Here is a 27500-nt window from a genome sequence, read left to right as displayed (position 1 = left end):
GTTGCGTTTCCTTATGTTTTGTAAAGTGGGTCCTTGGGTGTTTTAAAAAAGACGCAGATGGGGCGCCCTTAGCTCAGTTGGTAGGGCGTCCCCCCCCCCCCCCCCCTTAGCTCAGTTGGTAGGGCGTCCCCCCCCCTTAGCTCAGTTGGTAGGGCGTCCCCCCCCCCCCCCCTTAGCTCAGTTGGTAGGGCGTCCCCCCCCCCCCCCTTAGCTCAGTTGGTAGGGCGTCCCCCCCCCATGGGCCTCGGCCAGCAGCAGACCCGGGTTCAATTCCAGCCCGCGGTCGTTCTCTGCATGTCACTCCCCTCTCTGCCCCATTTCAACTCTGTCTCTACACTATCAATAAAGCATAAAAATGCCCAAAAAAATATCTTAAAAAAGAAAAAGACACAGACAAATAAAATTAATTATTTTTATTACTGAAATCATAAAGCTCAAACCTTGGATTATCTCTGCAGCACCAAGAAGAGCCCGGCGCCGCCCCCTAAAGGCAGGAGCCAATCAGTGACCGCCAAAGGCCATCAGGTCCCGCCTACTAAAGGAAGGAGCCAACCGGTGACTCCCAAATCTCAACAGGCCACGCCCAAGAACAGCAGCTCAGCAGGGAAGAACTCAGCAGCCTCCAGGTTTCTTATTACTACTATTACTATTATTATTACTGTTGTTGTTGCTGTTTTTTTATTATTTAAGTCTTATGCTTCTTATTGCCCTGCTGGAGGAGCCCAGGACTAAAGGATTTCATTTCCAGCGGCTGCTCTGTGATTGTTAATGTGCATATGACAATAAAACCGTCTTGAATCTTGAATCTTGAACTGGGTCTACTGATTCTGACCTATCACAGGTCCTCTGGTAAGAAGGCCACACCCACATCCTCTAAGGCCACACCCACATCCTCTAAGGTGACGCCCCTTTCTGCCAAGGCGACGCCCACAGCGGTGAAACCTGCTCCGCGCCCCGGGAGCAGAGTCAGCGCCAGACTGAGCTCAGAGGTCCAAATCACTCCCAACAGCAAGACCAGCAAAACCTCCAAGAACAACTCACCTCAGGCCAGCAAGAGACAGGCAGCTACTAGCACAGGTAAACAGACAGGTAAATACACACACAGGTAAATACACATGTACACACACAGGCACATAACAACTCACCTCAGGCCAGCAAGAGACAGGCTGCTACTAGCACAGGTAAACAGACAGGTAAATACTCAGGTACATACTCTGGTAAATACTCTTTTAGACAGACAGGTACACACACAGGTAAACAGCCAGGTAAATACACAGGTAAACAACAACTCATCTCAGAGTGCCAGCAAGAGACAGGCAGCTACTAGCACAGGTAAACAGACAAGTACACACACAGGTACACACACAGGTAATCAGACAGGTAAACACACACACAAGTACATACTCAGGTAGTCACACAGGTAAATACTCTTTTAGACAGACAGGTAAATACACAGGTACACACACAGGTAAATACACACAGGTAAATACACACAGCTAAGAACAAGACACACAAAAACCTCCAAGAACAAGTCACCTCAGACCGCCAGCAAGAGACAGGCTGCTACTAGCACAGGTACACACACAGGTACACACAGAGGTACACACACAGGTACACACACAGGTACACACACAGGTAAATACTCTTTTAGACAGACAGGTAAACAGCCAGCTACACACACAGGCAAATGCACAGGTACACACAGGTAAACAGTCAGGTGTACACACAGCCACAGAGGTAAATACTCTTTTAGACAGACAGGTACATTTAATTTTACTTCAGAGCGTCAGCAAGAGACAGGCTGCTACACACAGGTACACACACATTTAAAATGTCTACGAGGAAATAAAACTGATTGTATCCCCCCCCTCTCTCAGATCTCCCCCCTAAAGCCCCCCGCCCGGTCCTGGCCCCGCCCTCCTCCTCCTCTAATAGACGCTCTTCAGGCAGACACACTGGAGTCCACGAGCTCTCGGCCTGTGAGCTGCTGGCTGTGGACCTGGTCAGGCATCCAGACAGCTGGCCCTTCATCAAACTGGTCTCTAGAACTCAGGTATATATACACTGTCTGTCTGTCTGTCTGTCTGTCTGTCTGTCTGTCTGTCTGTCTGTCTGTCTGTCTGTCTGTCTGTCTGTCTGTCTGTCTGTCTGTCTATCTATCTATCTATCTATCTATCTATCTATCTCTCACACGCACACACACACTGTCTGTCTGTCTCTCTGTCTATCTCACACACACAGGACACACATACAGACTCAATACAGAGAGAGAGAGACACACACACACACACACACACACACCCCATCTCTAACTGTGTGCCTCACCTGTCTCCAGGTACCAGACTACTATGACATAGTGAAGAAGCCAATCGCTCTGAGCACCATCAGAGAGAAAGTCAACAACTGTGAATACCAGACGACCGGTAAGAGACACACACACACACACACACACACACACACACACTTTAACAGAAACACACACTCACACACACACACACACACACACACACTTTAACAGACACACACACACACACACACTCTCTAACAGATACAGAGACACACACACACACTCACTCACAGACACACACACACACTTTAACAGACACACACACACTTAAACACACAGGGGACACAAAGACACACACACTCAAACTCACACTCATTCACTCACACACACACACACCCAGAGACACACACAGACACACACACAGGCTCTAGCACACACTTAAACACACAGACACCCACACACAGAGACACACACACACACACACACAGAGAGGCTCTAACACTCGCACTCGTTAACTTATTAACTCGCTCACATTTGTCTAATTAAATAAAATAATTGTGACGGACAACCGAATCAAATCAATAATAGTCTTGTAGTAACATGTCACAGCCACAAGGAGGCAGCAGCCACACCTGAACGCTTCACAATAAAAGCCTTCCTTGGTGGGAAGTAAAGGGATTCTGTTCTACTGAGGGCTTTTAAATTTGAAACTAATACAGGAATTGTACAGTTTGGACCAGTCCCAGAAATGAATACCACACAGCACACATCTCCTTCATATGGAATTTAGTGCATATTCTATTTTAAATTAAAGGCCTACTTCACCGGTTTGAATATGAAGGTGTATTGAATTCTGAGATCCTATGTAGTATAAATGTGTGAAAAAAATTGAAATCGGTTCATCCTAGCCTGAGAAAAGGCAGAAAGAGTGTTTTTTTTAACCCTATATTTCTCTTTCTCGTGACATCACAGAAAGAGAAATATAGGGTTAAAAAAAAACGTACTTTGTAAATATTACTGTGATGTCTTTTACTGTGACATCACAGTAATATTTTTTATGGAAAATATATATATTTTTTTTCAATAGCTTTATTAGGTGATTGTCAATATACACTATATGAATACTGTTCTATTCTACAGATGGGGAAAGGTATGACATCATAAGCATGTTATTTTTTTTCACATGTATAATTTTAAAGGTTTCTTTAAAAGTTTAATATTTTTTATAAAAATTTCATTTAATTCAAGTCCTTGAATTTTACTCAAAGCTGTGTGTGTGTCTCTCTCGCTCCCTCTCCCTCTCCTTCCCTCTGTCTCTCCCTCTCTCTCTCCCTCCGTCTCTCTCCCTCTCTCTTCCTCCCCCTCTCTCCCCCTCCCTCTCTCTCTCTCTCCCTCCCTCTCTCTCTGTCTCTCTTTCTTTCTTTCTTTCTTTCTTTCTTTCTTTCTTTCTTTCTTTCTTTCTCTCTCTCTCTCTCTCTTTCTTCCAGGTGAGTTTGTGTCTGACGTGGACTTGATGTTTGCTAACTGCCTCCAGTATAACCCGCGTCACACCAACGAAGCGAAAGCCGGCGTGCGTCTCCAGACCCACTTCCACTCTGAGCTGTCCCGGCTCGGCCTATCCGAACGCTCCGTTTCACCGCCCGCAAAACGCTCTCGGCTCTGAACCAATCACAGCAGACCTCTAAGATGACATCACTACCGTCCTCCCCATGCTGATTGGTTATCGTCATCAGCTGATCCGTAGACAAAAGAGAAATACCAAACGTTATGTGGGAATAGTTTTTTTTTTTTGAGTTGTGAGCTAGAATTTAACTTTATTTGTTCTTTTGTTTGTGAACGAACGAGTAGAAAACATTCCTTTTTAGAGAGAGAGAGAGAGATAGAGAGAGAGAGGCAGACAGACACACAGAGACAGACAGACAGAAACACACACACAGTGACACACACAGACAGACACACAGACAGACAGTTGTAGCTCAGGGACCACATTTATTTTTTTGTCGTAAATCGGTGATGAATAAATATGGATGACTTTAGTTTTAGTTTGATATGAGGTTTAGGAAAATCAAACATTTTAATTTTAATTTTCATCTGAAATTAATTATTTTGAACTCCACGGAAAAGTGTCATGGCAACGGGAGAGAGAAAAACGAAATGAGGGCGTTTTTTATTTCAATAAACTTTGAGAAAATAGACAAGATATGGAGAATGAAGTTCTGTCTGTCTGTCTGTCTGTCTGTCTGTCTGTCTGTCTGTCTGTCTGTCTGTCTGTCTGTCTGTCTTATGACCATAGCAAAGATGAAGACCCCAGTTCAAGACTGTAGTAAAGCTGTAACGATATCGACAGACTCAAACTCTTCAGTAAAACGTTATTAAAACCCAAACGTCTCCATCTTTGCTATGGTCATAAGACAGACAGACAGACAGACAGACAGACACACACAGAGACAGAGACAGACAGACACACAGACAGACAGACACACACACAGACACACAGACAATGGGCTCCAACCTCATTTAGACTGAAAGCAGACGTCCTCTAAGCTCCACTAAGTGCATAATAAAAATATAAAAAATGTCCATATATATTTTTTCTCTCCCGTGGCCCTAACACCTTTCAGTGAGACTTATGATCTCACTCTCACCTGTTTAATACAGATTCAATATAATGAGTTACTATCAGTCTGTCCCTCTCAGCATCAATTGTGAATATTAATAATTAATTAATTGATTAAATATTATTTCTGTATCTTGAGGAGCAGCTTCCTGTCCAGCTGGTGTCACGTTTAAATGTGTCCTCCTGATCACAAACGTTTTTAAAGGGACATTTCACAGCGTCTCTCACTCAGGCTGTGGTTGGTTGTTTAGCGTATTAGCTTTAGCGTAAGGTGCTGAACTTTGACCCCCTCTGTGAGTCTCTGTGGACTTTTGTAGTTTTATTTTGTGTTTTGTAGTTTTTGTTGTGTTTTGTTTTGGACTACTGCGATGTTTTCCTGCTTTAGGCGCGTTGTTGTTTTGTTAGAGGACGTGTAGACACTACACTGGAGCCGATTTATTTATGATCACTGACGCCCCCTGCTGTTTGTTCCTGTAAAGATAATAAAATGATTTTTATAACCTTAAAGGGCCGGTACACTCATTTCACAACTCATTCACAGATACACACATATTATTAAAGGTGCAGTGTATAATATGGGAATGTTTAGTGGCATCTAGTGGTGAGATTATAGATGTCAACGCTCCCTAGCTTACAACCTACCTTTTTTGGGGAATTTACAGAAGCTACGGTGGCCTTCAAGGACAAGAAGCTATAGTTAATAAAGATTGCATCATCCACCACTGCCTCAAGTCTTTCCACAATATCAAGTGATGAGGTGAAGATGTATTTAGTTATTTATTCTATAGTACTTCTTCTTCTTCTTGGTCTTCCAACAGGTGCATTTCCCCAGGACGCCCACTATATATAAAAACGTGTAAGGCCGTTAAGTTTGTCCGTTCTGTGCCACTGTAGAAACATGGCGGCTAGATATAAAAGGTTTATTCGAAGGAAATAAATTAAACAATTTCATTTTCAAGTGATTAAACAATAATTAAAACATGATAATAAATGTCATATTCAATTTTAACCAAGTCATAAATCATAAATTCTACACACTGACTGCACCTTTAACACCAATTTGTTTAGCACACACACACACACACACACACCATGACACACACACACAGTACTGAGACAGACAGGAAGCGGATCATGAGGAGATATTCACTGATTTTGACAAAGCGATTTAGACAACAAGCGTTCTCCAGAATCACTGACTGCACCTTTTATGTCCATTTGTGTGTGTTGTTACTGCATGGTTTAACTATGTAACAGAAAGAAAGAAACAGGTTCGATCCTTATACAGTAGGCTACATGGTTAGATACCAACCACGTGTTCCCCCATTAGACTACTGTATGCCCCCCCTCTCCACGCTGCTCCACCCCCCCTATCGCCCTGCTCCTCCCCCGGTCTGCTGGCCTCATTCCCCGCTCCCTTTCACCCCGAACACCGCTGGAACTAAGGTCTGGACTGGACTAACAACAGGAGGACAACATGGTGAGAGCAGCCGGTGGTCAGTTGGCCTAGGGGGCGGGTAGCAGCGTGGACCAAGGCCGCTCCTTGGTGCTTGGCGTTCGGCTACACGGGCTCTGGTGGACCGTTATGTGCCCTGGAGCAACGTGATGTTAGCTTAGCTTAGCCGTTAGCATTTTAAAAAAAAATATGTCAGTGGTAACATTTATTTTGAGGAACATTTCATACTGAATGTAGTAAAACCAGCCGTTAGTTAGGAGCGAAGTTACTTACACTTAACAGACTTTGGTCCAACCGATATTTTAATTTGGATAAACATTCATATGGTACAAGAGAGGCCATTGAATCGTGATAATGTCTAGTTGTAGTTACAAAAATATTCTGTATAAATCAAACCAATTTATAAGTATAAATACAATCCTTATTTATTTTTCTGACTCATTTTGTTTTTGATTAAATCTCAGCTGAGTTGGCTCGTGGATTCACTTTTCGCGTCAATGCAGCTGTAGCCACTGTCACTCACTTCACGTCAGAAGAAATATGAACACAAGGTTTTTAGCCATGCCATAAGTCCGACCGACGGCCTGTAATTAACACACCTAAATAACCACACACACATTTCCTATTAGCACAGAACGATTATGAAGTTAGTTTAAAGTTTGACGGACATTCATGAGCGACTAACTAAGTTGTGTGTAAACTAAAAAGTATTTTATTGACGTCTCTAAATCAGAATGCCGGTTAGGTGTGAGGAGGGTTGGTGGGTGTGCTAGCGCTAGCCGTGTTACTGCTGCCTTCTGCGGGTAAAACTCATCCAGAAGTCATCGCTTATAAATACCTGCCGAAAAGTCAACTTAATAGTAACTTTATCGACTGTCAAACTAATTGGAAATATGTATTTTGAGCTGTCGAAATAATGGTAGCGGTCCCTTTTACAACCCTATAAGGCTTAGCTTTGGGCATTAGCATAGCAGTTAGTTAGCCACATAGAGCAGCGACCGTTACTCGGGGCTGACGTCACGTTGAAAACTCTCAACTAACGGTTTTCTGTTTGGCGAATATTTTTCGTATTTACGGTGATTAAAAGTTCGTCTGATTTCGGTACTTTTGACCTGTAAAGACTGAAGCTAGGAGGCGTGGGTTCCCGGTACCGTTCCGTGCTATGCCAGGCCTAAAGTTTACCCCCAGGCCGTGTGCCCCGGGGCGGCCATCTTAGCACCGTTAAAGCCCTTCCTATGGTTCTTCCTATTGGGTTGGAACCAGGGCCAGTTTACTACCGGACACACTGACACTTTAACGTTAATTTAAAGTTGTTCAGCTGAAGGAATGGGTTTGGGTTAGTGTGTGTAAGTTACAGACAGACAGGCAGAGAGAGAGACAGAGTGCAGAGTCACTGTGTGTGTGTGTGTGTGTGTAGGCCTGAGGCTATAACCACTGACTCACTCAATAACTATTAATAAACTCACTAAACTATTCAACAAACAACTTATTAAAGGTGCAGTCAGTGATGTCAGGAGAACCCTTGTTGTCAAAATCAGTGGATATCTCCTCATGATCCACTACCTGTCTGTACTGTGCGTGCAGGAATAAATACAACAATACAGTGTTAATATACACATAGTTTAGACTCTTGTAAACTTGCATGTTGCTAGCTACAGAGGTGGGCCCTTTGTTTACATGCCAGTTTACAGAGCCTAGGCTGTCGACTCGTGTGTATTAACAATGGATGTATTTGGGTACAGCTGAAGGAACGGGTGTGATTTAGTGTGTGTTTAGTTTCAGAGAGAGACAGACAGACAGACTGACTGACTGACAGACAGACAGACAGACAGACAGACTGCAGAGTCACTGTCTGTGTGAAGGCCCAAAACTGTCTCACACACACACACACACACACACTCCCTCTCTCTCACACACACACACACACACACACACACACACACACACACACATTTATACAGATTTATCAAATCAATCACACACACACACACTCACTCACAATCACTCAATCACTCACTCACAATCACACTCTCACACACACACACACACTCTCACTCACTCACACTCACTCACACTCACTCACTCACTCCATTACTAACTATTAATTAACTAACTAAACTATAAACAAAAGAATGATTTTGATAACAACACTTGCCTGACTCCCTCACTCCCTCACTCACTCCCTCACTCACTCACTCACTCACTCACCAGCAGTGTTGTTCTTGTTGCTACTTGTTTTGCATATATTTCCAAACTCCCAGTGAGTGACAGTTGACAGAAGTAAAACCAGAGCAAAGATTCCATTGGCATGTCTCCTGTAGTTGTATTCAACATAAATCTATCGCGACTTAAACATAATTAAAACCTCACTTGAGTTTTTGTCATTTGGTATTTGTGTGAGAGAAAGTATAAGCACAGAGAACAATCCAAGATCTAGTCAACAACTAGTTCAAAACAAGTCTCACCAACTGCTAAGCAAAACAAAACATGGATTTAAGTTTTAGAAAAAAGTTGAGACTTCATCAAACAGAGAGCATGACTCTACAAAATAAAATGGCTAAACTTCAGATATATAACTTTAACCTGTCATGTGTAGTTGTCTAGAACAATGTAATAACCTGTGTGTGTGTGTGTGTGTGTGTGTGTGTGTGTGTGTGTGTGTGTGTGTGTGTGTGTGTGTGTGTGTGTGTGTGTGTGTGTGTGTGTGTGTGTGTGTGTGTGTCTGTGTGGGGGTGTGTGTGTGTGTGTGTGCTCCTCCAGGCTTCAGGTGTGACAGTGAACGATGAGGTCATCCGGGTGTTTAACGACATGAAGGTGAGTGGGTGTAACAACAACGTACAGGTGATCATAATTATGGAGTAAAAGGGGTAGGATTAAATAAGTGTATACTTCTTCCTGCTCCTTTTCAGGCATATCTCAGCAATACAGATCATTTGTTTTCTTTTATTTATTTTTTTGTGAAAACATAATTTTTGTTATTGTATTTCCATGCTTTTCATTTTGTTTTGTATGTTTGATATGTCTGAAATAAATTGAATCAAATCAAATCAAATTTATATTGCGTAAATTAGCTGAACGTCACTACAGGCTTCTTTTGATTGAGATGTGGAACTTGCAATTTTTATTTATTGGAGTTTTTTTTTTTTTTTTTTTAAGATTTTTTTTTGGCATTTTCAAGCTTTATTTGATAGTTCAGAGTTGAAATGGGGAGACAGAGAGAGAGAGAGAGAGGGATAGCTTTATTAGACAGTACAGAGTTGAAATGGTGAGACAGAGAGAGAGAGAGAGAGATAGCTTTATTAGACAGTACAGAGTTGAAATGGGGAGACAGAGAGAGAGAGAGGGATAGCTTTATTAGACAGTACAGAGTTGAAATGGTGAGACAGAGAGAGAGAGAGATAGCTTTATTAGACAGTACAGAGTTGAAATGGGGAGACAGAGAGAGAGAGAGGGATAGCTTTATTAGACAGTACAGAGTTGAAATGGGGAGACAGAGAGAGAGAGGGGGATGACCTGCAGTAAAGGTCCACGGGTCGGATTCGAACCCACGACCACTGCAACGAAGGCCGGAGCCAATATGGTACGCGCTCTATCCACTACACCACCAGAGCGGCACGAGATTTTGGTTGTTTGCAGTAGGATTCTCTTTTTCATACTTAAAAAGACCTTTAGGCTGCAGTAAACAACAACAGTGAAACAGTAACTTTTCAGGAAGCTTTCTAACTTCAAACAGTGTTCCAGGGATCTACATTTTCCTGTGAGGAAAGTTTGTTTATTCAGTTATGAGAATAAACCTTAGAACATGTTTCACTTCTCTGACACACAGAGTTACACAGTGTACCTTTAACACACACACACACACACATAGTTACACACTGCACCTTTAACAAACACACACACACACACACACACACACACACACACACACACACACACACACACACACACACACACACACACACACACACACACACACACACACCCACACAGAGTTACACAGTGACCCCTTTAAATAAGTTTTACAATATTCATGAACATTTTTCTTATTGAGACATCCAACTTTGATATCATATATAGATTTTTTACTGTTTTAAACAAAGTTCACAGAGGCTTTCACTGAGAACCATCTGTAACCTCCACAGCAACTAGCAATGGGGCGTCTGTGGTGAAGTGTGTAGGGCGGTTCGGTCGTCCACTGGGTTACAGGGTCGGTGGTTGGATCCCCCGTCTCCCCGCCACATGTCCAAGTGTCCCTGGGCAAAGAGACACTGAACCCTAAATGTCTCCTGATAGTTAGCTTGCACCCTGCGTGGTAGCTGCTGCTGCTGCTATCGGTGTATGAATGTGTGTGTGAATGGGTGAATGTGTGTGTGAATGGGTGAATGTGTACAAAACAATGTAAAGCGCTTTGGGTCTGTGAAATAAAAAACCAGGGAAAAGAGATTTATAAGTGGAGTCCATTTACCATTTACCTCCCGTTACTTTATCTGTTTTATTTTTTTATTTTGATGAACATGTAATTGTTGTGTTTCAATTTCCTAATGTAATAACACTGTTCGCACCAGCTGTGTGTCTGTCTGTCTGTCTGTCTCTGTCTCTGTCTGTATCTGTGTGTGTGTCTGTCTGTCTGACTCTCTCTCTCTGTCTGTATGTGTGTCTGTCTGTCTGACTCTCTCTCTCTGTCTGTATGTGTGTCTGTCTGTCTGTCTGTCTGTCTGTATCTGTGTGTGTGTGTGTGTCTTTGTGTTCATGTCCGTGTGTGTGTCTCTCTCTCTCTCTCTCTCTCTCTCTCCCTCCCCCATCTAACCTGTGTGTCCCTTTCTAACCCGCCCCCCAGGTGAGGAAGTTAACCTGTGTGTCCCTTTCTAACCCGCCCCCCAGGTGAGGAAGTCGTCCTCCACTGAAGACGTGAAGAAGAGGAAGAAGGGCGTTCTCTTCTGCCTGAGTGAGGACAGGAAGAAGATCATCGTGGAGGAGGACAAGCAGATCCTGGTGGGAGACATCGGGGAGAGCGTGGAGGATCCCTACGCGTGTTTCGTTAAACTCCTTCCCCTCAACGACTGCAGATACGGCCTGTACGACGCCACATACGAGACCAAGGAGTCCAAGAAGGAGGACCTGGTCTTCATATTCTGGTACGCAGGTCAATCATATGAATAAGGCTTAATGGAATATGTTTGATTTATACACTAATTCAGTTTATTCACCAGTTTCTATTGTGTTAAATTAATCGTGGTAAAAACCTAGTTTTTACTACGCCAGCTGTTGTTCCTGGGTGAGCGTATACTCATGACAAAGGCATTAAGAAAAACTATATTAAAATAGCATTCTTTGCACTGATGGTCTGGTTTGCTGTTACATGTAATTCATGATCATCAGAGGGAAAATGAGACTGTTTCAGAAATATTTAAAAGTTCCTCGTAGAAGGTTTTAAGGGAATATGTCTGATCTATACAGAAATTCAGGTTTCAAGGTGGAGTCAACGATTTTTGAACGCTTGTTGTCAAAGTCAACTTTTTGTGAATATCTCCTCATGATCCACTACCTGTTCTAACCGTCTGTGCACTGAAAAGAAATCCAGTGTTAATACTAGGGATGTAACAATATACCGCAAAACGGTCGTTCGCGATATGAAAAGGCCACGAATGTCAACCGTAAGTTTTTTCTTGTTATACCGCGTCACGGTATTGAGGCGAGCGTGCATGGTAAATGCGCTCCGTCATTGTGGAGAGTCTGGTGAGCAACGTTGTCATAAACGTAGCACTCAATCTAACACTGTATGGGCCACACCAACATTGGAAACCAAACAATAACACATTGACACAACATCTTATCACTGAAACATGACTTCTAACTTTAAACTGAACAGTCACGTCTCACGTGGGCCGTTGTTTACACTAGCGCGTGCAGCTTCACAGCATTGAGTCACGCAGCAGCAAAGAAGAGAGAGAAAGAGAAAAGGGAGAGATAGAGAAAAAGATAGACTAGCTTACCAGACTGAAGAGAAAGTTGCTCGCGGGTCAATTATATCATTATGAATCCAGGCGAACGTGAGGAAATGAGATTATAAAAAAAATAAAATAAAAAAAAAAAATAGAACAGAATAGAATAGAATCCACCGCCACCGCGCGTTAAATCCCCGGTAAAGTCGGCGAACTTCCGTGAAAGGCAGATGAAGGAAATAAGTCCAAAGATCCTTGATATATTCATCACAACTTCACGTGAACTCAGCAGACAGTAGCTAACAGCATGTTGCGCAATACTATGGAATCCCTACTATGTCAAACTTAGGTGACACTACTTTGGTCAAATGAAGGTGACGTTGCGAAAGTGTGAGGAAGGGAGGGGGGAGAGGAGTGCACTGCAAAAACATTGATTTTGAGACTGCAATTTAAGTTAATAACAAATAAAAATCATAAATAAATATTTTACAGAGTTAATTGTGCTTGTCATAATGCAGGCCTAATAAGGTAAAAGCATGGCTTGCAAAAATAGAGTTGATAAGCAAATAAAACATAAATAAATGGGGAAATTATCACACTATTTAAATTATTTTTATTTTATACATACTTTTACAGTTACAGACAAGTGACTAAATTAAGTTTAGATTTAAAATTCCTATTTCAGTTTGAAAAATATAGATGTAAAGCTTCTTTAAAAACAGCAGTAGAGAAGCAGTGTCTTTGTTTTGGTGATAAGTTGTTTAAATCTCTCAGAAATCTCTTTTTCATATTAAGATATAAAAAATTTGAATTATTCTTGTGTTTATGTTTTATTTAAATCAGCGGTACAACATTTCATTTGAGGGGGTAGAAATGAATTCCGCGCTTAATATCGTATCGTGATATCGTGATATCAATCGCAATATCGTTTCGTATCGTACCCAAAATTTCATATCGTTACATCCCTAGTTAATACACATCGTACGCTCTGTAAACTGGTACGTAAGTAGCAATGTTAGGCCCTTTGTTTACATACCAGTTTACAGAGCCTAGGATGTGATTTTGCCAACAAGCGTTCTCCAGAATCACTGACTCTATCTTCAAGTGGAGATAACCCATGGATAAAACGTACCTCTTTCCCTCAAAAACTGAATTTCACATCAATGATTTGATCGTTAGTTTGTAAAAGTTAAATCACATCTCCAGTAACATTCCTCTGACCTCATGTGACCTTTGACCTCTCTGTGACCTCAGGGCTCCAGATGATGCTCCCCTCAAGAGTAAGATGATCTACGCCTCCTCGAAAGACGCCATCAAAAAGAAGTTTACAGGTGAGGCTAACGCACACACACTCTCTGGCCCAATCTAGATCCACACCCTATCCCTATCCACTATCCCTCCGTTTGCGCGTTCGCGAGGAGGGCCCGCCATATTGAGTGTCGTCCCAAACCATCGAGCCTCGAGTGTGAGTGGGTTATAAAGCCCTCGATCATCGAGTCTGCATCGACGTTGGCTCAGCCCTACGTTTGACACAGGTGTCCGCCAATCAATTAAGTCCGGAATGGAGGAGCTAACTTACAAATGAGAGTTCCAGGGAGTTTGTTTCCCGAATTATAAATGAAACGTAGCTACTCTTACCTCAAACAGACATTTGATTGATTATTTTTATGCAAAGCCCTAAATGACAGAACCGGAGGGTAGCCTACAATATCGGAACGAACATGTTGTTTTACACTTGTTGATTTGATTATGCCACTTGTCTACCTTTAGTGTATTTTCAAGGCGTGGATAAAAGATAAAACGAAGCAGATGAAGAAAATGCCCACAAGTTAATAAGGGACAGTGATTATTATTTCCTTAAATTGTTAGTAAGATTTGTGTTACTGTTAAAGCCGATGAGGGGTAGTAATAGCGGCGGTGACGTCAGTCAGCTGGAGCGCATGACTTTTCTTATTTATGACCGCCCTTGCAGTGCATTATAATTTATGCACGCTAATTAACTGCCGCGATTCGCCGGTCGTAATGGCAGATCATGACAAGTGGAATACATGCTTTAGCAGACTATTGTTCTTTTCCCTGGTTGTGTATGCTGCTGTGCATGTAAACTAAAAGGATAATTAAACAGCGGCTCAAACACCCGTTTTCTCCACTACAGACTGAGCTGGTAAAATTAAGAATATGCAGTTAGAAAATGTTTAACAACAAATAAATTATGCAGCCAAAAAAGCATGGGAGTGAGTTTGTTTACATTTTACTCTTACATGCGTAGCTTATGAATGTAAAGAGTGTTTCAGGTCAAATATAAATGTGGTGGAATTCTATTTTAGGGTGAGAAATAAAGACTTAACAAACTAGTGTCTTCTTCCTGTTTCCGTCTGACAGAGGCGAGGGCTTACCAAAGCCGCACCGTTGTTATACCCTCCCCTTAATGATCGAGTGGCACTTCACAGCCGCGAGTGTGATTCCACAGCGAGTCACACTCGCTCACGGAGTGGGAGTGCCTAGGGAGTCATTTGGGATTGGGCCTCTCGCTCTCTCGCTCTCTCGCTCTCTCTCTCTCTGTCTCTGTCTCACTCACTCACTCACTCACTCACTGGCTTGCTCAAAGACAAACACACAAGTACAGACATTCTCTCTCTCTTGCTCTATCTATCACACACACAACAATCCGATCCATGAGTTTTGTGATTTGTTGCACCTTGTGTCTGTGTCCCTGACCCCTGCAAACCTCCCTGGTAAACCCCTTACCTTCTCTCTTACCTTACAGGTATCAAGCATGAGTGGCAGGTCTCTCTCTCTCTCTGTCTGTCTCTCTATCTCTCTGTCTCTCTCTCTCTGTCTCTCTCTCTCTCTCTCTGTCTCTCTCTCTCTCTCTCTCTCTCTCTCTCTCTCTTTAGGAATCAAGCATGAGTGGCAGGTCTCTCTCTCTCTCTCTCTCCCTCTCTCTCTCTCTCTCTCTCTCTCTCTCTCTCTTTAGGTATCAAGCATGAGTGGCAGGTCTCTCTCTCTCTGTCTTAATGTCTCTCTCTCCCTCTCTCTCTCTCTCTCTGTCTTAATGTCTCTCTCCCTCTCTCTCTCTCTCTATTAAAGGAATCAAGCATGAGTGGCATGTGTGTCTTAATGTCTCTCTCTCTCTTCCTCTCTCTCTCTCTCTCTGTGTGTCTTAATGTCTCTCTCTCTCTCTGTCTTAATGTCTCTCTCTCCCTCTCTCTCTCTCTGTCTTAATGTCTCTCTCTCTCTCCCTCTCTCTCTCTCTCTCTGTGTGTTAATGTCTCTCTCCCTCTCTCTCCCCCTATTAAAGGAATCAAGCATGAGTGGCAGGTCTCTCTCCCTCTTAATGTCTCTCTCTCTCTCTCTCTTAATGTCTCTCTCTCTCCCTCTCTCTCCCCCTAGTAAAAGAATCAAGCATGAGTGGCAGGTCTCTCTCCCTCTTAATGTCTCTCTCTCTCTCTCTCTCTCTCTCTCTCTCCCTCTTAATGTCTCTCTCTCTCTCTCTGTCTCTCTCTCTCTCTCTCTCTCTCTCTCCCTCTCTTTAGGTATCAAGCATGAGTGGCAGGTCTCTCTCTCTCTCTGTCTTAATGTCTCTCTCTCCCTCTCTCTCACACTGTCTTAATGTCTCTCTCTCTCTCTCTCTCCCCCTATTAAAGGAATCAAGCATGAGTGGCAGGTCTCTCTCTCTCCCTCTCTCTCTCTCTGTCTTAATGTCTCTCTCTCTCTCTCTGTCTCTCTCTCTCTCTCTCTGTGTTAATGTCTCTCTCCCTCTCTCTGTGTGTGTTAATGTCTCTCTCTCTCTCTCTCCCCCTATTAAAGGAATCAAGCATGAGTGGCAGGTCTCTCTGTCTCTCTCTCTGACCCCTTAATAACTCCCTGGTAAACCCCTTACCTTCCCTCTCTCCCTCTCCGTAGGAATCAAGCATGAGTGGCAGGTGAACGGTCTCGATGACATCCAGGACCGCCGGACGCTGGCGGAGAAGCTCGGCGGTAACGTGGTCGTCTCTCTGGAGGGCAAGCCGCTGTGATGTCACTCTGATGTCATCAACCCTCGCCAAGCCAAGCGGCGCCGTGCCATCCGCTCTGTCTACATGTCTGCAGGAGTTAGAGCCAGTCTAGGCCATTTAATTTAATTTTTATTTTTGTTTTTATTTGATTCATGATTATTTTTCTTTTTTTTTTGCGTTTTTTCTTTTCTTTTTCCCCCCAAATGAAGGAGATCTCATTAACATAACGATATGCAAATATGCAAAACACACAAACACACAAACACACCTTCCCCTTATGTCTGATGCCACATGACTTGTGTTCACCTGGCTGTAGAAAACCTCTCCCTTTCTCTCTCTCTCTCCATCTCTCGCTCACTCCCTCGCTCACTCCCTCTGTGCAACAGGGTTAAAGGCTAGTCTCTCCCTCCCTCTCTCCCTCTCCCTCTCCCTTTCCCTCTCTCCCTCCCTCTCTCTCCCTCTCTCCCTCCCTCCCTCTATCCCTACCTCTCACACACACACACACGCACGCCAGAGTTTTGCCAAAAAGTTGAAGTGAAGGATCTAGCCGCCACACACACACCGCGCGTGGAAAGCTTTTTACATAATGACGTTATTTATTATTGTTGTTCTCGTGTTCCAATCGGGCAGACGTAATGTTGTGAGCACTATGCATCAGAAGGAGCGATTCTAACCCAGCACTTTGTTATTAAAAACACTACAGAGAAAACAGTATGTATCTCACCCAAGCTAAGCTAACGTTCGTTTACTACAGAGAAAACAGTATGTATCTCACCCAAGCTAAGCTAACGTTTGTTTACTACAGAGAAAACAGTATGTATCTCACCCAAGCTAAGCTAACGTTCGTTTACTACAGAGAAAACAGTATGTATCTCACCCAAGCTAAGCTAACGTTTGTTTACCTCACCGTCATGCTAGCTGCTGTTTTTTTTAATTTTTTCTTTTGGTTGTCGCCTTACTTTCAAATTCTGAATGTAAACCCGTCACAGGAATCCGAAAAGTGCGTTAGTTAAATCTTAAAAAGAGTGAGGAGCTTTTTATTTTATTTTGAAGAAAAAAAAGGAAAAAAAAAAGAAACGCTACAGGAGGTAGATTGTTCCCCAGCAAGTGAGAGACGACACACAACAACAAAGAAGAAGAAGAAGAAATGACATCATCATCATCATCATCATCATCATCCGGAGCCTTAAAGCTGAAAGATGTTTCTGAGATCAGACAGGAAAAGCCACGCAGCAATAAACGCCTGTGGCAGATCTCACCGAGTCCCGCCTTCTTCTTTCTTCTTTTATTATTTTTATGTGGTAAACATTTATTTTGAAATGACGGCCTGACACCACTACACTTTTAAAGGCCTACTTCACCTGGTGGGAATATGAAGGTGTATTGAACTCTGAGGTTGCGTTCCGAATCGCATACTTTCTACTATATAGTATGTAGAAAAAAGATTTAGGATGTCCCGATTCTTGTGGCCAGATTTAGGATGGTTAGAATACCCGGATGGTCTACTTCATGCGGCCAAGATTGTTAGTGTTGAAAAGTGCATCCTATTTGGGCGATTCTGACCCACAATCCAGTGCGCACGTGAAGTGACGTAACATCGACGAAGCCTATAGGTCCATGTTATGAAAACAAACGGGGATGCGACGGATATAAAAGCAAGAGGCAAGATCAAGGCGCAATGTTATGATGAAATAAGAGAGAAAAGTATGTCCCAATAGTATGTCTACTGCATCCTAACTAGATTCTTTTTATCGTCGGATGTAGTATGTAGAATAGAAAAAAGAAAGAGTATGCGATTCGGAACGCAACCTGAGATCCTATGTAGTATAAATATGCAAAAAAAAAAAATGAAATCGGTTCATCCTAGCCTGAGAAAAGGCAGAAAGAGTGTTTTATGGTCTCACTGTCTAACCCTACATTTCTCTTACTGTGAAAAGGGATGGTTAGTGTATACTATGGGCCGTATGGAAGGAAAAAAAACATTTCCATAATTTTTTTAAACTAATTTAATATATACATGTACAAAACATTTATTATTGGTAAATAAATTCTACTTTCAAGAAAAGAAAAAAAATGACATAACAGGACAGGGATGTCTTTTTGTGTAATCCAGTGATCTAGTGAAGTTTATAAGAGTTCTACAGGTAGTCTATTTATTAAATGCAAAGCCACAGGTAATTAATGTAACCTTATAGTAAAGTTTTACGAAATAATGTTTTTTTTAATGGGTTTTTCATTTTTTTTTTACAGACAAAATAAGTAGACACATACAATACACACACAACCCCCTCGCCCTCGTGTGAGAGAGAGAGACTGTGTGTGTGTGTGTGTGTGTGTGTGTGTGTGTGTGACAGAGACTGTGTGTGAGTGAGAGATAGACTGTGTGTGTGTGTGAGTGAGAAAGAGAGAGACTGTGTGTGTGAGAGAGAGAGAGACTGTGTGTGTGTGTGTGTGTGACAGAGACTGTGTGTGTGTGTGTGAGTGAGAGAGAGAGACTGTGTGTGTGACAGAGACTGTGTGTGTGTGTGTGAGAGAGACTGTGTGTGTGTGTGTGTGACAGAGACTGTGTGTGTGTGTGTGTGTGTGTGTGAGACAGCGCAGCAGCTGCAAAAAGCCTTGTAGATTCCTGACCTTAAAAGGCCTTAAACTGTAACTCCACATTCACACGCTGCAGTCTGGGTTTCAGAACCGGTGCGATGCGTGTGTGAGAAGTTCTGAGATCCGAATATAAGTGACTGTTTTCGGGCAATGTTAACTCACCGGGGGTTATACCATGATCGCGTGTGTGTGTGTGTGTACAGAAAGAGCGAGAGAGACAGTGTGTGTGAGAGAGAAAGAGAGACTGTGTGTGTGTGAGAGAGAAAGAGAGAGACTGTGTGTGTGTGCGTGTGTGAACAGAAAGAGAGAGAGACTGTGTGTGTGTGTGTGTGTGTGTGTGTGTGTGTGTGTGTGTGTGTGTGTGTGTGTGTGCGTGTTAGAGAGAGAGAGAGACTGTGTACAGAAAGAGAGAGAGACTGTGTGTGTGTGTGTGTGTGTGTGTGTGTGTGTGTACAGAGAGTGAGAGAGACTGGGTGTGTGTGTGTGTGTACAGAAAGAGAGAGAGACTTGGTGACATATGAATAAACTGATCCGTCTGAAGCTATTTATGGATCGACACATGGAACGCCGAATGCTCCAACGTCTCGTCACCGCCGCCACAAAAGGACAAACTACTGGACAAGCGCACACACACACACAGAGAGACACACACACACACACACACACACACACACACACACACAGTAGCATGCTGAGAGAGAGAGACACACACACACACACACAGTAGCATGCTGAGAGAGAGAGACACGCACACAAACTAACGCGCTGAGAGAGAGAGACACACACACACAGTAGCATTTTGAGAGAGAGAGAGACACACACACACACAAACTACTGGACAAGCGCAAACACACACAGATAGACAGAGAGAGACACACACACACACAGTAGCATGCTGAGAGAGAGAGACACAAACTAACGCGCTGAGAGAGAGACACACACACACAGTAGCATTTTGAGAGAGAGAGACACACACACACACACACACACACACACAGAGAGACACAGACAGATAGACACACAGAGAGACACACACACACACACAGTAGCATGCTGAGATAGAGAGACAGACACAGACACACACAGAGATGCACACGGATGGAGACACCCAAACACACACAAGCCATTTCATACTAACAGTAGCCTATCACTGTTAGTATGAAAAGTATTGTCACCATTGCAAACGTGTGTGTCTGTGTCTGGCCCTGTGGAGCTTCCGTACAGGTGAACTGCAGGTGAGTCGCAGGATTCAGGAATAAACAGGAAACAGGATTTTACTTTGAAAATCTCCAATGAATCAGTGGAGAAAAGTCTTGCCTTCTCTCTGCTTTAACTTTAAATTTCCCTGTCAATGTTTTAAAGGTGCAGTGTGTAATATGACATCATCTAGAAAGTTCTAGAATGCAACGCTCCCTGGGTAACCCCAACCCTTTAGAATAATAACAGAAGCTACAGTGGCCTTCAAGGACAAGAACAATTCTAAATTCTAAACAATGCACCTGATGACATTCCAACCAACATGGATGCCTCCATGAGACTTACCCTCTCAATGTACAAAATGTAATATTAATATTTGTAATTCTCCACTCAGGGGGATAATTCAGATTATTGGCAGAGGTGATTTTACACCAATGAGGACATATTTATGAATGAGGATATTGATTTTAGCTGATACATTACTTTAAATGTTACACAGTGTCCCTTTAAACATAAAAATCGAGTCAAACTTATTTCTCGTTGATTTTTTTTTCTTCATTGGGAGAAAGAAACTCCATTACCCAGAATTCCTCAGAGCTCATGTGATGACGGAGCGCTGTCTCCCTCTGCTGGCCACCAAGAAGAACTGCACTTAATTTTTTTTGATGAGGATTTACTAGTGAGTTTAAACCATTATTTTATACTGTAAAAAATATTTGTTCATACACATGTAACAACGTTTAAATAAAAAAGGATTTCAGGGAAAGCAGAGAAGTTTAAACAGATATGTCAGCCCTCTCTCTCTCTCTCTCCCTCTCTCTCTCTCTCTCTCCCTCTCTCTCTCTCCCCCCTCTCCCTCTCTCTCCCTCTTCAGAAACTCAACAGATCTCAGGAAAAAGCAGAGAAGTTTAACCAGATATGTCAGCCTTTCCTGGACTATATAACAGTACTGAAGGGACCTACATGACACCTCGTTGACTCTTTATTTTCTGCTTAACATTTACCTTTAGTTTAAACAATGTCCTTAGAAACCTGTAAAGTAGAGTACGCCATGTTAGCTGTTTTATTTTGTTGTCTCTTGTGTGTGTGTTCACTTTTTTATCTGTGTGTTTGTGTTCTTTGAAAAAGAAAAATCAAAAAATTAAGTATTTAAAAAACTTCCCTTCACTGGCCCGGTGAGACAGATGAGTATAAATAGGATGAAAAAAACAGTTAAAATAAAATAGTTGTAATTAGGTTGAAATAAATCTAATTAAATTACATTCAATTAAACCATATAAAAAATAAATTAAAGAATTAAGTAATAAATTAAATAAAATAGAATCAAAAGGTATGATACAAATACATCTAAATATTATAAAAATAAATTAATATTAAAATAAATTTCATTTTCATTTTAACTTTTATTTATCATCGAGGGACCAATTGAGGGGTGACCCTCATTTACAATGACGTCGAGTTCAAACAAATTCAAAGGAAAAACAACAATACATGCACAATATTCAATGCAAATACATCAAATACACAACAACAGGTGAAGAGAAAAAAAACTATTTAAACATTTACACAGTGGTGAAGAGTGGCAGCAATTAAAATTAAAGGGTATTATAAAATACATTTAAATAAATTAATAATAACATTAAAAAAAATCGAAATAATGTTGAAAGAAAGTGAGTTTAAAAAATATAAAAAATAAAAAAAACAATTATATCCTATCGTTGTGTTTGTTTTGCGTGATGACGTCACAGCTCTTCCGGTCTCCGCCCTATGGTTAGCAGCGCTCGCAGCCATGATGGTGGGTCGATTTCTCTCTCTGCTCTGAGACCATTTATATTGTTTTTATCTGTTTACCGGCGCGCCAGTGTGTGTGTGAGACTGTGTGTGTGTGTTGTTGATGCGGCGTCACGGTTTGTTTGTGTGTGTCGTAAAGTAACGGCTATGTGTGTGTGTGTGTGTGTGTGTGTGTGTGTGTTTGTGTTTCTACAGCAGGAAGGACTGGACGACGGACCTGACTTTCTCTCCGAAGAGGACCGAGGGGTGAGAATTATGTCGGTCTGTCTGTGTCTGTGTCTGTCTGTCTGTGTGTCTGTGTCTGTGTCTGTGTCTGTGTCTGTGTCTGTGTCTGTGTCGGTCTGTCTGTCTGTGTGTCTGTCTGTGTGTGTGTGTTACTGTGTTTGCGTCTTCATGTCTGTCTGTCTGTTTGTGTGTATCTTTCTCCGTCTGCCTCTGTGTGTGTGTGTGTGTTGTTTTTAAGTGTGTGTGTCTTTCTGTGTCTGCCTCTGCCTGTTTGTGTGTGTGTGTATTTCGGTGTGTGTGTGTATTTCAGTGTGTGTGTGTCTGTAACTGCTCTATCATCCATTTAGCTCATTATTAGCTTCCCTTCTCTAGCTAGGTAAACCCATTGACTTTATTAGGGTTGACTGTTTACGTTAGCTGCAACGCTTATGGGACTCCACTGTGTGTGTCCGTCTCTCTGTGTATGTATACATGTGTGTATTGGTGTGTGTACTGTGTGTGTGTGTGTGTGTGTGTGTGTGTGTGTGTTGTACTGTGTGTGTATTGTACTGTGTGTGTGTGGCCGTTGCCGGAGCTAGCTGCGGGCTAACTAACTGGTGGAGCAGCTAACGGCCGCTTTAAAGAGCAGGCAGGGTCACAGGGCTGTCACATGATCACACACACACACACACACACACACACACACACACACACACACACACACACACACACACACACACACACACACACACACAGTAACAGAGAGAGAGACACACACACACACACACACACACAATTATATAGATGCGCACACACACACACACACACACACACACACACACACACACACACACACACACACACACACACACACACACACACAATTATATAGATGCACACACACACACACACACACACAGACATGCATACAGAGAGAGACACATACACACACACATATAGAGACAGTCACAGTGGGAGAGAGACACACACACACACATCTCATAATTTAATTTATTTGGTAAATTGGCTTCAGTTCCTGTCCAGTAATAACAGACAGAGTGAGACCTCCCTCTCTCTGTTACAGTAGATTGGGCGACTGTGTCTCAGGTGGTAGAGCGGGTCAGCTGATGATCAAAGGGTTGGAGGTTCGATCCCCGCCCTGCCACTTGTGTCATAGTTGTTGTGTCCTTGGGCAAGACACTTCACCCACCTTGCCTTGTGTGAATGTCGATAGTTAGCCTGCTGCTATCGGTGTATGAATGTGTGTGTGAATGGTAACGTGGGAAAGGAAAACAGGTCTCCCTTGAAAAAGAGTCTTCGGTCTCAATGGGATTTACCTGTAGAAATAAAGGTTAAAAAAAAAAAAAAATGTTTTGAACAAAGTCGCAAAGACAGAATTACTGACTCCACCTTTAAATATGTAAAACAGTATTATCCCTGCGTTCCAATACGCAGGGATAATACTTCCCTACTACATCTGCAGTATGCTACAACTGGGACATACTTTTACTCTTTTATTTCATCCTAACATTGCTCCTTCATCTTGCCTCTTGCTTTTATATCCGTCTCATCGCTGGTTGTTTTCATATGGAGGCTCAAATGTATCCTCAAACATGATGGGGTTAGGCTAGCGGGCTAAATCCCACGGTGAATCCACTAATATTCTGTCTGTCAGCTGATCAGTGGAAGTGTTGCATTGTGGGATATGTATTCTTTGTCCCTCACACACACACACACACACACACACACATAGAATAGTTATAAACTGACTTGTGGTTTTTCTGTGCTCCAGCCTCGAGCGGTGAACGTGGACCTTCAGACTGATGCTACGCTGCAGGTCGACATCTCAGACGCTCTGAGTGAACGAGACAAAGTCAAGTTCACCGTACACACCAAGGTGAGGCCCTGTGTGTGTGTGTGTGTGTGTGTGTGTGTGTGTGTGTGTGTGTGTGTGTGTGTGTGTGTGTGTGTGTGTGTGTGTGTGTGTGTGTGTGTGTGTGTGTGTGTGTGTGTGTGTGTGTGTGTGTGTGTGTGTGTGTGTGTGTGTGTGTGTGTGTGTGTGTGTGTGTGTGTGTGTGTGTGTGTGTGTGTGTGTGTGTGTGTGTGTGTGTGTGTGTGTGTGTGTGTGCGTGCGTGCGTGCGTCAGTGTGTGTGTGTGTGTGTGTGCGTGTCTTTCTGAGTAATTACAACAACCCTGTCGGTGCATCTACATGAGGTAAAGCCTTCAGTGATGGCACATGGATTTTATACCTTCTGCTGTACGTCCAGGTTTTTTCTTAGCAGTAGAATCAACAACTGAAACATTTCTTGGGCTCTTCTTGAGGATTTTTCTGAGCTCCTGCACCAGTGTCAGGGGGAGGGGTGGTGGGGGGACACCAGTTTGTAAACGCTGCCATACTGAGAAATACAGAGAGAGTTTTGTGGAGCTGATAATAGGCTGAATCAACTTTGTGTCAACTCGTTTGGTGATGGCTTGAATGTAACACAAAACATTCATTTAAATATCAACAAAAGTTATGCACTATAGCTTTAATAGAGTATGGTAAGAAAATCAGGTTTAGACCAGAAATTAAATTAGAACAAGACGTTGATGGATTGAGCCTCAGATTAAGGGAAAATAAGCCACAAACGCACTAACACTAACAGAAATTCATTTATATGAAAAAGTTACGCACACTAGCTTTAAATAGTGATTTTAATTATTATTATTTTTTTTTTTTCCATAAACAAGTTTTATTGAATTTATTTAGAATTTTCAAACACACAATCACAACCCCACACAACCCTTGGAAAAACATCAAATAAATCACCATAGTAAAATAAAAAATAAAGTACAAGATAGATATAACAAATACACACATTATTAACTGTAGTGGCATTCCGTCTGTATGCTTCAAATTTCGATACCACAATCCAGCTGTAGACACAGTAACTTAGTCTGATACGAATGACATGAGATGTTGTTTCTGGTTCAAAAGATTTACTGAAAAAAGGTCAAAAAATATACAAAGTCACACGTCACACGGTAAAGAAATATTCTGCTCCCGTGCCTGTGGACAGCTGTCTGTCTTCCAAACTAAAATGGCACGTGTCATTACGTCACAAAAATAAAGCATTTGGCCTAAACATATTAAATATTACAAAATTACTTTAGCTGAAAAGACACTTATAAAAAGCAAATAACATGAACTGTCAATTATTATGAATTATAAAAAACACATATTACTTCCACAAATATTATTAAACAATGTCTTACGTTTTATGCAATCTGGCTCTTACATTAACTATTGGGGAGTGAAAATAGAGATTTAGAATAGTGATGAGTCATAGTTAGTCAGCTGACCTTGTGACATCCCTCCCTCCTCAGAGCACGCTGCCCAACTTCAAGCAGAATGAATTCTCTGTGGTGAGGCAACACGAGGAGTTCATCTGGCTGCACGACTCCTTTGTGGAGAACGAGGAGTATGCAGGATACATAGTAAGGACTACACACTAATATATACACACACTAATATACACACACACTAATATACACACACACAGGAGTATGCAGGATACATAGTAAGGACTACACACTAATACAGAGACACACACTAATATACACAGACAGACAGACAGACAGACAGGAGTATGCAGGATACATAGTAAGGACTACACACTAATACATACACACACAGGAGTATGCGGGATACATAGTAAGAGACACACACTAATATACACACACACACACACACACACACAGGAGTATGCAGGATACATCGTAAGGACTACACACTAATATACACAGACAGACAGACAGACAGACAGACAGACAGACAGGATACATAGTAAGAGACTACACACACTAATATACACAGACACACTAATATACACACACAGAGACACACACACACTAATATACACACAGACAGACAGACAGACGGACACTCTCTCACAGTATCTCACCCCTGTACAGACACAGCCTCTCCTTCTAGTACAGACAGACAGACACACCCACTAACAGTCTCCCCCCCTGTACAGATCCCCCCCGCGCCCCCCCGTCCAGACTTCGATGCTTCCAGAGAGAAGCTGCAGAAGCTGGGCGAGGGAGAAGGATCCATGACCAAGGAAGAGTTCACCAAGATGAAGCAGGAGCTGGAGGCGTGAGTCAATAACACACGCACACGCAGAGACACACACGCAGAGACACACACGCAGAGACACACACGCAGAGACACACACACACACACACGCACGCACGCACGCACGCACGCACGCGCGCGCGCGCGCGCGCACACACACACACACACACACACACACAGCACATTACATTTAAAAGCATAAGAAAAGCCATTTAATAATATCAACAGTAAGGCCCTTATCCACCGCCGCACGGCAACCGCCCTCTCACCTCCCTCCTTGCCGGAGGACTCCACCGGTGAGCCCGGCGTCTTTAGAAGCGGCTGCTGCCTCGGCGGCCATGACAGCGAGATGCTTCGGTGATCGTATCGTTGATAGCCCGACCAGAAGTCCACCACACTTATTTCTCTCTTTCTCTCTCGTATAGCGATGTCATAGTCTCTCTCTCTCTCTCTCTCTCTCTCTCTCGTATAGCGATGTCATAGTCTCTCTATATGAGCTTTTATGAAGAATAAAAGTACAGAGAGTAAATACAGTTCTGTCTAAAAAATGATTCCCCTAGAAAATTGGCTTCAATCGCTAGTTCCACATGTTTGTGTTTAACGTAGAATATATATCCAATCTTTTTAAAATGACACTTTAACATTGACTTAATACATGGTAGAGCCGTGTTGTTTATGTCTGGATACTCAGTGTAACGATGCCTTGTATAACCGACTTGCCGCCGGGCGGCTGCCGCTGTAAGTTTCAACACGGGGAAAGCTGAGCGTTTAGGCAAAATCTGTGCGCGTTTAGGTGGGCGGAAACCGCTTCCTGGTCCAACCGCCGCGGCTGTAACCGCCTCCCCTCAGCCGCCCTCCCCGCCCTGCCACCTGTGTCATGGTTGTTGTGTCCTTGGGCAAGACACTTCACCCACCTTGCCTCGTGTGAATGTCGATAGTTAGCCTGCTATCGGTGTATGAATTTGTGTGTGAATGGTAACGTGTAAATGGGAACAGGTCTCCGTTGCAAGGGATTTACCTGTAGAAATAAAGGTTAATAAAAAAAAAAAAATGTAAATGAATGGAGGCGGCGTGTTGCCGCACAGCGCTGGTAAAGGGCCGTAGCCTTAAGTATTGAATTTTGCCTTTTTAAATACTTGTAGAGCCGTCGTTATGGGACAGATAAGCACAGTGTTATATCAATGTGAGTTTATAATAAATGTTCTTTATTAAAAGTACCTTAAAAGCAATAGTCAAAATGCGCCGAAACGTTTCCATCCTTCTGACTTTTGCCAGTGACGTTGGCAATT

The 27500-nt window shown here is 42.6% G+C and overlaps 3 protein-coding genes across 3 annotated transcripts in view; all 3 read left to right on the top strand.

Moving 5' to 3' along the window:
* Window positions 1-5373, top strand: part of baz1a (bromodomain adjacent to zinc finger domain, 1A) — a gene marked incomplete at its 5' end in the record, with an annotated part of 18355 nt that extends 12982 nt beyond the window's left edge. The window contains 5 exons of the mRNA XM_080042162.1: window positions 459-626; window positions 842-1077; window positions 1878-2053; window positions 2336-2423; window positions 3775-5373. Coding sequence (XP_079898288.1) covers window positions 459-626; window positions 842-1077; window positions 1878-2053; window positions 2336-2423; window positions 3775-3950 — 844 coding nt within the window. The 3' untranslated portion in view covers window positions 3951-5373. The remainder of the gene's footprint in view (window positions 1-458; window positions 627-841; window positions 1078-1877; window positions 2054-2335; window positions 2424-3774) is intronic.
* Window positions 5374-6278: 905 nt separating this feature from the next.
* Window positions 6279-17555, top strand: cfl2 (cofilin 2 (muscle)). Its single transcript, XM_080042155.1, has 5 exons — window positions 6279-6384; window positions 9121-9174; window positions 11242-11495; window positions 13557-13633; window positions 16209-17555. The coding sequence occupies exons 1-5, from the start codon at window positions 6382-6384 to the stop codon at window positions 16319-16321; spliced, it is 501 nt and encodes a 166-aa protein (XP_079898281.1). The 5' UTR covers window positions 6279-6381; the 3' UTR covers window positions 16322-17555.
* A 4321-nt stretch (window positions 17556-21876) lies between these two features.
* snx6 (sorting nexin 6) overlaps window positions 21877-27500 on the top strand; it is a 16294-nt gene continuing 10670 nt past the window's right edge. Inside the window, exons 1-5 of the mRNA XM_080042310.1 lie at window positions 21877-21890; window positions 22082-22132; window positions 23883-23987; window positions 25458-25568; window positions 26111-26232. Coding sequence (XP_079898436.1) covers window positions 21885-21890; window positions 22082-22132; window positions 23883-23987; window positions 25458-25568; window positions 26111-26232 — 395 coding nt within the window. The 5' untranslated portion in view covers window positions 21877-21884. The remainder of the gene's footprint in view (window positions 21891-22081; window positions 22133-23882; window positions 23988-25457; window positions 25569-26110; window positions 26233-27500) is intronic.

The sequence above is a fragment of the Ammodytes marinus genome, assembly GCF_949987685.1.
Source record: "Ammodytes marinus genome assembly, chromosome: 15".
In the NCBI taxonomy this organism is placed as follows: Eukaryota; Metazoa; Chordata; class Actinopteri; order Uranoscopiformes; family Ammodytidae; genus Ammodytes; species Ammodytes marinus.
This window is presented reverse-complemented; position numbering and strand designations above follow the sequence as displayed.

Bases quoted from the DNA above. Each gene is read 5' to 3' on its own strand.
- cfl2 (XM_080042155.1), top strand. The intron at 11,496-13,556 runs GTACGCAGGTCA...CTGTGACCTCAG, and splicing joins GACCTGGTCTTCATATTCTG to GGCTCCAGATGATGCTCCCC. The intron at 13,634-16,208 runs GTGAGGCTAACG...CCCTCTCCGTAG, and splicing joins CATCAAAAAGAAGTTTACAG to GAATCAAGCATGAGTGGCAG.